General features: G+C 34.8%; 1 protein-coding gene across 1 annotated transcript; it reads left to right on the top strand.

Moving 5' to 3' along the window:
• Positions 1 to 181: 181 nt before the first annotated feature.
• Positions 182 to 13,910, top strand: LOC128555981 (solute carrier family 22 member 21-like). Its single transcript, XM_053539854.1, has 7 exons — positions 182 to 237; positions 688 to 822; positions 1,382 to 1,464; positions 2,236 to 2,353; positions 3,149 to 3,221; positions 13,073 to 13,314; positions 13,630 to 13,910. Exons 1-6 carry the CDS (start codon positions 182 to 184, stop codon positions 13,307 to 13,309), a joined length of 702 nt encoding a protein of 233 aa, XP_053395829.1. The 3' UTR covers positions 13,310 to 13,314; positions 13,630 to 13,910.
• Positions 13,911 to 13,986: the final 76 nt, after the last annotated feature.

Raw genomic sequence — 13,986 nt, forward strand, 5'->3', positions numbered from 1 at the left:
CCTCTAAATTACTGATAAATTAGTATTTTTTGTCTATATGAATATATGAGTGTTATACATGTGATCGCAAATAAGGACAATTCTTGTGACAGGTAGATGTAATCAGGTTCTTTTCAGATATATACAGTACTGCAGATATATTGTTACAGTTAATCGTTTGATCACTAGCTATATTCTTACAATGGTGGCTATGTTTTATGCGACACACCTTAAACAGGGAGAATTTGAAGTAAAAAGGTACCGTTATAAAAACCATAGGGGTCATACACGTGCGGAGATTCGGAAAAATGCTTTGTCAACATCAAAATCCAAAATCTAAAAAAAAATCCACCCATATATGTTTATTTTGGATTTCTTATATATGGGTGTATTTTGGATTTTGATGTTGCGGACCCCTGTGACAGAAACAAACTTCGAGGTAGCCAAGCGGCCAGTATCATATAAAAGGCATGAACAGTCTTTCCTTTGTGCTAAACTGGCTTCTCTTCTCTCACACCCTCGTGGTGATGCATCAGAAATGAGTTTCTGATGTTGGTTTGCTATAACTCGTTTCACAATTGACCTAAAATAAATTCTTTAAATTAGTCTCAAAGGCTGAAGATAAAATATTAGTTGACGGCTTTGTCGAATTATTTCGTATTACACTAATTTAAAGTTTATATATTTATATATTGCTTTGTATTCTAGGATGGGCCTTGGTCTAGTATCATATGGTATCAAATATGGTATTCAGGCTCTCTCCGGGAACATCTTTTTCAACCTATTTCTCTTTAATCTTTGCGGTATACCTTCAAAGGGTATAGCTCTTTGGCTTCAAAACAGGTAACGTTTTTCCCTTGAACAATTCATAATATTCACACTTAAGATAGAATGATTAAAAAAAGATTATAACGTGAATATGATTCCATGTTTCACAAACTTTAAAGGCTGTGCATCAGAGGTATATCTGAAAGATGTCGGAAAATTCTGAGTTTAATTAAAAGCATTTGAAAGCGAAAAGAATGAAATTTGCGATTAACTTTCACATTTAGCCTGTTAAATTTCTAAAATGGACTGGTCGATCATTCAGTTTGGACAATATCATTTATTATTCAAAGGGGTGTTCAATGAAAATTACTGACGGAATAGCGAACAGTGCAGACCAAGATTAGCCGAACGATCTTAGTCTGCACTGCTCACAAAGGCAGATTTACTTTACCACCAACAGGTTAAAGGAAAATAAAGTTAAGACGATATGGATAATGTAGACAAATAACCTCCCTACATCAACAACCTCTATACAGATCACAGAAACGTCGGCCATCCCGGTGATGTTGTATCACATGAGTAGCACTGTACATACAATTATCAAGGTCAAAGAATGCTTTGACTTTTTTCAAAGGTTTGGGCGTAGAATTACAGCCATCATATGTTACACGATTGTTGGTATCAGTGGCTTTATTGTCGGCGTCGTACAAACTGTTGGTAAGATGTTTTTATTCCAAGCTCCTTTAGTGGATTGGATTCAAGTCCTGTCGGCTTATTTCTGTAGTTACCGTTTCCTTCAGACTGTATGTAAAAGGGTCACTAGTTCAATTGTCTAGAGATGCGCTCTGTTTCGGCCAATCTCTTTCAGAGAATTGTCGTACCTGACTTCACTTTTTAAACGGATGTGAAAGAGCGAGAACTCTTAATGAATGATCGCGCATATGTTTCATATAGGCAAGTAAGATTATTTTTTATCAAACATTGAATGGTTTAGCACAAGTTTGAAAGCAAGCGAAAGATCTACGTTAATTAACCGCCCTAAATTAATTGAAATCCAAAAGACCTTGCCATATATATAAAAAAGAATTCTACATAACACATAACACAATGCAAGCCGCTAATAAACTGCTATGGTGCTTTAGTGAAATAATTCAGTGAACATAATTTTATTTATAATGTTTTACCAGAGCTTTTTCATATGGAGTAACTTACTAATTTGAAACATTCCAAAGACTTATGAAGACCAAGTTCCTATACCAGGGCACGTCACCAAGCTTACATGACTGTAAATTCCTTGCTAAGGAAGCGCGTTCAGTGGTGCTGCTTCCTGTTTTTGAAGTTTTGAAGTTCGACTGTGGCCATCTAAATTCCTTGTTGCATAAACTGTAAATACATGTTTTCGAAATACAGCTAAACTGGCATTTCTTGACAATCTAAATATCTGTCCTTTTATAATATCTTTTTAATCTTCTAAATTTCATTTTACAGAAGCTCCAAACCGGGATGCTCTCACAAACGGGTTTGCCCTTTTAGCCCATACTGGTATTACCATGGCATGGGGACCGGTACAAACGATGACAATCGAACTATATCCAACTGTCGTCAGGTATTTATGTCTTTTAGTTGATCACGTAACTAACGAATATTACATATACATGTTGATGTATAATAATATATATAGCGAAGAGGAGTCACATCAGGATGTTCTTATCAAAAGTCAATATTGATTATACATGGTGATGGTTTGCATAAAACATGAGAAATGACAAGTATCTATAGTTACAAATTGACAGTGACATATGTAAGGCCAAGGCAATGTGTTTAATGTCTCAATAATTTTATTGTTGTATGCGAAGTACTAGATGTATTCTTAATAAGTAGAGTTTAGATCATACGGTATATGATAGTTATTATTCTATGTTTTTACAACTGTACTGAAAAGAGAATGACTGAATAGAGTTTGCACTTAAGTTGTGAAAATGCATTAATTCAGGGAGAGCCTGAATTGCCCATCTGTCATCTTGTTAGTTGGCTGTATTATTCATGTATTATCAGAATGATTTGCACGAAGTTCATGTGGGAGAACAAAGTACGTCACTAGGTTGTGGCGGGTCCATAATTCGTTTCTGAAAAGCAAGCAAGATTCGGTGATACTGTGCGCAGACTGTTGGAATACAAACTATCCGTAAAAGATATTACATGTGAAGTTAATTTATAAAAACTGGGCAAACTTTTAGTTCTATGCAAATATATTGTTCGTTAAAATTCCTCGAATGGTGGTCAGTGTTTGTGATACATTCTACACCGAAGATTCTGACACAAAGTACTCTAAAGGTGCTAAATGTAAAGTTTCAAATATGTGTACCGTATATAATAAGTAATATATGTGTTTCTTATCTAGAAATATTGGATTTGGAACATTAAGTGTGATGGGAAGAATTGGCGCCATGATTGGTCCTCAGTTAGTCTACTTGGTAAGTATAATCTAGCACTTACCAATCAGTTAATGAGTTATGTGCTAAATTTTGTATTCAGTAAGTCTGTTTGGTTAGTATTTACTAGCATTTACCAATTATCTACTGATCTAAGTGTTGTCATTGGTCCGCAGATAGTATACTAAATAAGTATAAAACAAAAATATCCTTATCACTTCTTGGGCTATGTGTTATGACTCGTCTATATTTAAAACTAACACTTGCCTGTCACTGACATAGGTGGTTGAAATAACTGATCCTCCGTTAGTGTAATCGGTAAGAATAGACCTATCATTTACCAGACAGTATCTGAAGGTTGCTCAGTTGTTCTTCTTGGTAGATATTAATCTATCATTTACAAATCTTACTGAGCTAGGTGATATTGTTGGTCCTCAGTTGATCCAACTGGTAAGAATAAAACTAGCATCTACCAGTCACTTTCTGAAGGGTGCGATAATTGGTCCTCAGTTGGTCTACTTAGTAAATATTAAACTAGCATTTACCAATAACTTACTGAGCTAAGCTAGTTGTTACGACTGACCTCAGTAAGTTTACTTTGTGAGTTGCAACTCACTTGACTAGGAAACCAAATGATAAAATTTCTACAACCAATGTCTCAAAACTCCGTGTGTCTTCTGTCGTGGAATAGGATTTGCTTAGATAGCGTTCTGCCTTACCAAGAGTGTGTAGGTTCGAACCCCTACATGGAATAACGATTCTTCATAAAACATCATCGTTGACTTACTAAGGAAATGGATTCGAAACGACTTAAATAACAAAGCACTCTTTATGATTGAGTTAGAAGTAAGTAAAGGCCATGCATTTTTTTCTACAGTTGTTCATTTACAGCGTCTTGTAAAACGGTTTGCCTAGAGAAAAACTTCTCCAGAACATATCACAGACGTTTTTCCTTAATAGTTTTCATGAATTAAGTAATCGATTTTTACAATTTAAGGATTCTTATGTTCCTGGTTTGTTGTACTATGTGTGCGGGGCAATGTCTGTGGTATGTGTCACTGGAACTTCTGCACTTCCGGAGACAATGATAGCCGACCTCAATGATAAAATTGGACAAATGAAAGAGAAAAGTGTCAAGAATAATCAAATTAGAAATGGTGTCGTCTGATGAAGTATTGACTCAAATCATACAGTAATAAGATTGCATGCCAGTGTGTATTCAGAGAAATCTGCGCTATAAATAGACAACGTGTCACGTGATAATCTAAACTCGTCAGATACCTAGTACTTGTATAGGCGGATATAATTTTTGTTGCATTTTGTTGCTGAATGGTTCACATCTCACTGTATATACCTCGGTGTTCCAATTCACACGTTTCTTACTGCTTCTGTATAATGTACACCTCTCACGATTAATCGAAGTACATGTATAATAATCAACACTAACATTAGCTATGGTTCATTTTACAATTTTCCTATAGCTGTTTGGTTTACTTAAGTTTAGCACTGGACCTCGGGTCTATTTAACATCTATGGACCTACACCACTATGGTCCATTTTATGCTAAAAGACCTACTGACATCAGACCAGAAGAAAAATGCCATTGTTCATGTCATACTGTACACCTGTTTATACCGTGGACACCATGGTAAAACGAAAAGTGTACTATAAACCCATTTCAGCAAATGGGTACCATGAATATTGAATACTAGTAATTTCTCTTCAATCGGACACTAGTCACATTTTCTGTGTATTTCTTATCTCAGAAACATTCTACGTATTTTGTTTTCGTCAACATTATGAAAACTGTTAAAACATTTTTCCAAACTATTGCAGATGTTTTCAAATTAAGAACTTCCTTATTGATTTGAAGTTCTTCTTGCTTACAATAATAGGACAGTGTTCTGAAATACTTAATCACATATTTTCCTTAAGTCTTGAGAACGTTACTTTATCAGCAGGCCAAAATGCAGGTAGTCATTTAAATTTATATCGCAGAATAACGACAAAAACAATAACAACAAAAAAACATCACTTCAAATTTTAAAGTAACGGGACACAACTCAGAATGTAACAAGATAAACAGTTTTCTGAATAAACAAAATGTAAAAGATATATGCAACTTTCCCTCATCTAAGAAAATATACAGAGAATGATCCACAGTCGCAACTTCTTCCGATTAAGAAAAATCTACCTACCCACATTTCTAAACGTCGTCTGCAGAGTATATATATATATGCATGGACATCTTCATTGTTCCCACATTTTCACAGACCTGTAGACATTTGCAGCTTTTACAAACTCGGTCATTTTTTAACCTTTTCAAATCTACGATTAACGTTTAAAAAAACGCTAATGATTTTCAAACTCTGCACCTTGTCAAAAACTCATGTTAATAACATGAGCAAGGGCACAAAACTGAATCAATTTTACATGTCCAAAAGCGGCATAATTAAGCCAAAATACTTGACAGAGTTATGTACTCTTGCCTACAGATAGAGACCGTTATGATAAGCAAGTGATAAATGTTTCAAAACCATATGTCAAACAGTTTAAACAAGCAAATTCGATGAATTAGTATCCCCCGCCGAAAGGGCTTGTGGTGAGGAATGACTAAAAATATATCCAACAAGAAGTTAAAGATGTTACTAAGAAGCAAATAATCTCAATAGTCAAAATCATTTTAACAGAATATGAATGTTTTTTTTTTTTTTTTTTGTTTTGTTTTTTGTTTTTGGGGGCGGGGGGGGGGGGGGGGGAAGCAGCGGGGGTGACCTGGTGAGGGTACAAAATTTCACATGTTGATTATAAATATTGATGGAAAATTAAAAATGATAAAAAAAATGGATGGGGGATGGGGATGCATTATTGGGATGGTGGACAAGACTGAGTGGAGAGTGAGGTGGGGGAACGGTACAACGTTGCATGCTGATAAATATTCATGGAAGGTTTGAAAAGAAATAATAATAAAAAGGAATGATTTTTGTTGTTTTTTTTGGGGGGGGGGAGGGAGCGGGGAGGTGACCAAGGCAAGGTGGTGACCAGGTGTGGGTACAGAACTTCACATGTTTATAATAAATTTTCATGGAAAAGAATGAAAGAAGTTTAATGAAATTCTACCAATTGGTTGGTTTGTTATGTACAAATCTGTAGATTTTTAAACAATTAAAGGGCAATAACTCTAAGGAAAAATTGACCAATTAAAAAAAATGACAGGCATCATCGAATTATGTTGGTTCATATTTCTTTCAAGTTTCATGAAATTCTACCAGCTTATTACTGAGAAATGGCTTCAGACGTGGATTTTTCATTAAATCAAGGGCAATAACTCTAAGGGAAATTGACCAATCCAAAAAAAAACACTTTTTTATGAAATTCTACCTGATAGTTTCTGAGAAATGGCTGCGGACTGACATTTTTGGGCATTTTTCATTAAATCAAGGGCAATAACTCTAAGGGAAATTGACCAATCTGAAGAAAAAAAAACGGGCATCATCGCAGTATGTTGGTTCATGTTTATGTCATGAAATTCTACCAGCTAGTTACTGAGAAATGGCTGCGGACGGACTGACGGACGGACAACGCCATTTCAATACCCGCCCCCGCTTTCCCCCCCCCCCCCCCCCCGTCACGATTTCATCGGCGGGGGATAATAAAATATGTACTGGTACGAGCATCTTAACCAAGATTTGTAAGTTTTTAAGTTAAAAGGGGCAACAATTTAGACAAAATCCTTGATGGAGTTATGTACTCTTGCCTAAAACTAGGTATGGTGATGAAAGTTTCAAAGCTATTTGTCAAAAGACTTTGTCAAAATGTGGACTTGTACAAAGCTGCATCAATTTCAAAGTCCAAAAAGGGCAAATATTCATCCAAAATACTTGATAGAGTTACGAAAAACTTAGCCAAGGTGTTACGCCGACGCTGACACCAACGCCGTGATGAGCAGGATAGCTGTCCTAATTCTTCGAATAGTCGAGGTAAAAAGTAAAATTCAATGTGTTTCTAAAAGTTAAAGATATGTTTGAGACAACCCAGAATTATCAAACAGGTTTGTTTACGTATTTAGCAAGATTTTAAGATCCATATCCAAATCCATAAAGATGTTAGTCACAGGAAAATAATGAATAAGTGAAAAAAACTTCTGTTTTCCAGGAATACATATTTTATGCGTATTTCTTGTGTCCACCTGGCGGTTCGTGCGTGTGTGTGTGTGTGCGCGCGCTCGCGCGCGTGTGTGTGTGTGTGTGTCCGAAATTGAAAACGCTTTTAATTCAAGAACTTATTTAAGCTTGAATCACCAAAACAATTCACCACATCATGCTTATTAATAAGCACAATCATGACCTTTGCTAACATGTAGTATTACCCATTAGACCTATTTGAAGCAGCGCTTTTTTACTCTTTCTTCAGACTTTCTTGCATATCAAACTACAGTAATAAGCATTAGTTAATATTCTAGTGAGCATTTTAGCGATTTTCATTTCCGTCTTGTTTACAGTGTTTAATACCAAAGTTCACCGAATGTGGGTCTCGTTTACTTTTTAACCGTCGTATTTAAGTGAATCATGAAGAAACAAGCATGAATAAAATAATCTAGCTACTTCTAAATTACCATTGAATGTACAAATAAACTGTAAATCAAATTAGTTGATTTTGAGTACTATACTCGACATCACTAATTTCGCGTCATCACTAATTTCGCGGTTTTGAGTTGCGCCACCTACGTGGTGTTTACATGTCAAGTTCGTGACCTATTTTACGCATGCTAGCGAAAAATGTTCTTACCTGCAGTTACCTTGCTAAATATCTGTCAATATTTATTAAAATCGTATTTTTCACATATCTGTTGGAAAAAAATCCATGAATTAAGCAAATATTTGCAATGTTTACAAGTTCGTCTACCAGCTGATCGGCATTTGTCTTCATTAATTATGCAAATTAAATCCCGTCCATAGGTTAGAGAACACCAAATTTTGCGTAAAATCCCCCAGCTAGACAAAAATGATTGAAGGCGAAACATCAAAACGTCTAAACTCGACGGATTTTAAGGGGGAGGAGGGGATGGGGGCCCCGCGACCATCCCCTCAAAATACACCCATGATACTTAACAGTGAAGTGGAACATGTTAGATAAGTATCAGATAGAAAATACTCAGTAATAGTACAATTCTTAGGCTCCGATACGTTATGACACGCCCGCGACCTTGTCGTTTACTTGAAAAATATCTGGTATGTCCACTTCCCAGAGGAGAATAGTTTTGATAGTGCCAATGTAAACAGGTAATATAAAATGTTGAAATTGGCGTTTATGATTTTTGAGTGTTCCTGTTAGTTTGGCTTAAATAGTTTTTCAATGTTTGAGTATTATTTAGTGCTTTTTAACCTATGATAGTTTGATTGCCACAATTGTTGACCTATACCGCGAAATTAGTGATGTGACGTCACATGATGACAATGGCTGACTATTGTTGTTTCTTGAATGATATCTGATTTATTTTCACACAGTTATTGATGCATATGACATGAAATATTGCGGTGAAAACAATAAATATTCTGTTGTGTTGTTTCTTATTTCATGTCGTTACTTCGAATGTCAAGTACCGCGACATTACAGATGGACGGTATAGTAAGTTAGTACATTACAATACTAATGGCGAACTTAAGCGGCGTGAGGCCTTCGAACCAAAGTACGCCAACAGTAGTCAAAGTGAAATATGTTCAAATATAAACTTCGTACTTGTAAAAATGTGTATACATGTAGTAAAGTATTAACATACGCCAACGTAGATTTTGTCAATTTTATCATATTTGTGAAAAATACAGTTCGCTAGTCCACTTCGTTACATGTATATATTTTGTTACATTTCTAGAAAGCATTGCATCTGAGAGTCTGACAGTCATTCAAATATAGATGCTTTTAAAAACACGTTTCGTACAAGACTGGAATTAAGATTAAATGTATCTGTTTCCTGGATTATATTATGCACACAGATTAATCGTATACTATTTGTACATTTTATCAAAATAAAATTACAATTATTTATTTATACTTTTTAATATACCGTCAATTTCACTACTGACTCTCTCGTACAGCGGTTTCAATAGAAGCCATGCTTGTTTAAGTACAAATGCATGACGGATTCTTATCTGTCAAACAATTCTAAAACGCACGTGGTCTTATTATTCATAACATTGAATTTTTTTTTAATTTAAACTTAAAGGTTGTTACATTTACATGTATGTAGCTAACATTACATTTTGGCTCGACTATTCGAAGAATTAGTAGAGCTATCCTACTCACCACGGCGTCAGCGTCCGCGTCACATCTTGGTAAAGGTTTTCGTACCAGTCGACATTCTGACAACGTCTTTTGAGATAAAGCTTTTTAACTTTTAACACTAATTTACAATCACCATGTCCAGTTTTAGGCAAGTTTTGTTTGTTTTTGGTTTAACGCCAGTTTTCAACAGTATTTCAGAGTTTTAAGCAAGGGTATATAAGGCAAGAGTACATAAATTTGGTGCTGCTCTTAAGATATACAACCATCATTTGTTGTTCGGGTCAGTGCTCTGGCAGTTCTACACACTAAACGTTTTAAGACTTCCAACGCTTCAAGTAATAAAATAACAATACATAACCTTGTTGCAGGAAAGAAATTTGAACACTGAATGAAAGAGAACTCAAACTGGGTCTCTGAATTTTACAATCTTTTGCAGTTGGAATAGATGAACCTGACAAAAGGATTAAGAATAGCAAGTATATACATCTAGTTAATTATTACCGAACGTGCAAATGCAAGTTTTTTATGTTAATGTCCAAAATTTTACAATTATCTACTTTATCATTTAAAACGATGTTTCATTAAAACGAAATCTTTTGGAATTGAACTTTCATGAAAGTTAGACAGAAAGTAGTTATTGCTTCTCACCAGTGTCCGCTTTTAATACGTATTCTTAATTTTTGTTTAGTCTTTTAAGAGATGACGTGCTGATCAAAGGTCATTTTACTTTTATCATATTTTCAAAGACATATAATATGCTGTTTGACTAACATTCATTTTTCAGAGTAGAAAATCATCGCTCATTGCATAGGAACCATTTTTCATACACACTGTTATCTTCAACAACTCATTTTTACGCAAACCTGTAAAGAATGATTTTTATTAAACAATATATTTGAATGTCTCAAAGAGACCATATCACAGTAGTCTTTAGAAATTTGTTTTCTCCTCTTCTGTCAATGCATATCTCATATATATTACTAAATCTTTGTTTTCTAAACAATAAAATGTTCTACAGGGACTGTTTTGTTTTGTTTTTTCATAGACCGGAATAAGAGAGCTGTTTGCGAGGTCCAGCGATGCCTGAATATATAACCCCTTCAAGAGACGACACGTTATCTATAGCCAAATGTCATGTATATTTATATATTTATACCACCACCCCAACACACACACACTGGAGGAGACGTATTGTTTTGCTCTGTCCACACTTCGTTTCCGATCAATAACTAGAGATTCATTTGACCCAGAACGATTTAACTTCATAGGTCTTATTGTTTTGGGTATCACTCTGTTTAACATGGTCAAGGTCATAGGGCCTGAACATGGAAAACCATTTCCAACCGATTACTTGAGAACGACTTGACATAGAATGGTGAAACTTGATAGGATGATTGGACATGCAGATTTGATGATTTTTATTGATTATGGGGTCACTCTATCAAAGGTCAGGGTCACAGGAGCAAGAACATGGAAATCCTTTCCCAATCAGTAACAATTGAGAACAATTGAGCTAACATAAAAACCTTAAAACTTCATAGGGTGAAAGGCTTTACAGAGTAGATGACCCCTATTTTTGGAGGGAGGGGTGGTGGGGGGGGAGGGGAGATCATTCCATCAAAGGTCAAGGTCATAGGGGCCTGAACATGGAAAACCATCTCTGATGAATAACTAGACAGCAACATGACTTAGAATGTTGAAACTTCATATGATTTGAAATGTAGAGAAATTTTTCTACAAAATCTAGTGGATGTGTGGTTTTGAAAAAAATATTCTTCCATTTAGAACATTATATAATATCACTACCTGCACACAACTTACTAGTTGCTTATATCGATACACTGGTGCGCTAAAAAGCAACTTTTACATAGCTCCAGATAAACTTTGGTTTTGGGGCTTAGATTTTGAATTTAATTTTCTAAGATCATTGCATTATATGTAGCTAACAACTGACAAAAATTTCGTCATGCCTTGCTTGAAAAAAATGTTTATTCGCAAAAATACCAACTATTAAGATGCACACTGCAAAAATGAAAGTCACAAAATGACATCAAATTAACATTGAGTTGCAGGGGTAAACCAAAGAGCTGGGCTGTTTCGTAATCAGTTTCGAAAGTGAACCTTAATTTTCGAGTACTATAAATGTTCCACAAGAGTTCAAGTTTAGAAGATGTATTGAAATGAATCCTTAAGCACGTGGCACCTTGACATTTCTTATTGTGACGTAAAATCACTCCCCCCCCCCCCCCCCCCCCCCCTTTTAAAACGCTTGAGATTGAAAGAGTCCACATCACTCATGTCAAAGTCTTTTCTTTTAAAGACAAAATGTTCTAGGACCGACAGTTACAATGTGACAGACAAGGGATTTTCATTACCTCTTGAGATAACTAATTTATTGCATACCGGACATCATGATATAAACCCTATTTACCCCGTTTTTATGCATGAATGATTTCACAATTAAGCTTCAGAAACTTGTGTTTATTTTGACATAAAATAGTGCTTCAAATATTCAAAGTAATATTTAAATGAACGTCAAAAAAGTATCGAGTTTTTAAAGTGGTTCAGTTTATTTGTTACCAATGCGTTTGGAAGTATTTGTGTAAATGTAGAAAAAATATATGGTAATCAAACGAAAGAGTAAATAAACTCGTGTTTCCCTCCAAAAATGTTACAACTTTGAGACATGACCATTTTACAGCTGTAAATTTCAACAGTAAAATTTTTACAGCTGTAAATTGAGACCTTCATATTTTACACCTGTAAAATTCAACTGTATTTCTGGGTCTTTTATGTACAGTGTATAGTCAAAATACAGGTCTTTTACAGACTTAGACAGCTGTAAAACTAGGCTGCGACAATTAAAAATTTTGAAACCGTTTTATAGTTTCGAACCGGTTAATCGGCATCCATATTGAAAATGCTGTTGTTTTTTTCCCCGACACTTTCGGCAGCTGACTTTTTTAGGAACTTACGGAATTGATCGTTTGCAAGCAGTGTGATAGTAAGTCATATTTTGGTAATATATCACGTCAGGCAAACCAGATACTATTGATTATGTTGATGTGTTTTTGCGTAAATATACTGCGGGTTCATGTGCTGGTCAAAGAAATGTATAAAGATAAAGAAATATAAATTTCATTAGGATTGTAGAGTATTTTTGAGAGCGATTAGCGATTTTACAAATTTGAAACCGGTTTCACCTGGTTATCGAATCGGGCACGATTTACCTAGTAATCGTCCCAGACCTATGTTAAAAAGATCATATTTTCGCACAGGTATAAAACTAATCTGAATATGATTGCATGTTGCTTAAATTACAATGTTTGTCCTTTATTAAGTTAATTGAGATTTCATATACCACGTGACAAATTAGATCAGCGCAATGTTTACTGCATGTTAATTAATGCACCGGAAACATTACAGGTGAGTAGATGAAAGATATTTCTTCTGTTTAAACTAACATTTTTAAATGTTCTTTTATAATCTTTTCATTATGAATTGATTTGTAACTAGAAATTAAATATAAACCGTTGTATTTCTTCAAAATAAATTACGATCATCAAAACATCTCTTTTAAATGAATAATTATACATTTGTATCATTTTCAGTTGAAGAAAATGAATACGAGGATAATTATAGCTGTTTTGATATTGTCGTTGATGTGTTGTGTAAATACACAGAAGTTCCCGAAGAGGGAAGGACGATATCGTGAGGGATTTCCCGGTGGTTTTTTTGTCGGGAACAGATATTATTCTTACCGGGATCCTCAAACCCGGTCAAGTATCGGAAACGGAAATGACGTTTTGGGAGGCGAAAGGAGAAGAACGTTTGGAAGGAATTGGTAAAAAACGTAGGTACTTTCTTATTCATGAACTCGATTTATTTCAGAAGACCTTCGTTATAGGAAAGAGAAAGATAATCAAACAATGCATTGATTGTAAAAGCAAATTATTATGATCGAAACCGGAGCTCAGTACTGGAAGTATTTTGATCCAGGAGATGCAGGATCCTCATACCCAAGTGCCGGTGAATTTTTTAAAAGGGAATGAAACCAAACTTAAATAGAAATTGTTTAGTATCGTTTGCGGAATCTCTTGAAATCTACTGCAATGAGATGATGTGTGTTTATAAACAATAACTTTAAGATTTCTTATGTTCATTTCAGAAATCCATGCATAGATTGATGCGAACAATTGCAGTGTCAACCTGACAACCAACACTTTTATGTAAAACAGTTTTGCTACCAAAATGCAACAGTTTATTACTTCAGTGTGTCTTTTAACAAGTTTGTTTAACTTAAAAATATATCTAAATGCAGTGCCTTATACATCAAAACTAATTTGCCTTTCCATCACAATGTACTATGCTGATTAACGTAGCGTCTATTTTGACGTTAAACGGTTTACATTATAAATAGCACGTACTAAGAAAGAATTTTGTTATGCTACAATAATTTTAAAGTGTTTCATGAATAAATTAGTTTCACAAATTAAAACAATGGTAAAATTTCGGGGATCTCCGT

The sequence above is a fragment of the Mercenaria mercenaria genome, chromosome 3 (assembly GCF_021730395.1).
Source record: "Mercenaria mercenaria strain notata chromosome 3, MADL_Memer_1, whole genome shotgun sequence".
NCBI classification, from domain to species: Eukaryota; Metazoa; Mollusca; class Bivalvia; order Venerida; family Veneridae; genus Mercenaria; species Mercenaria mercenaria.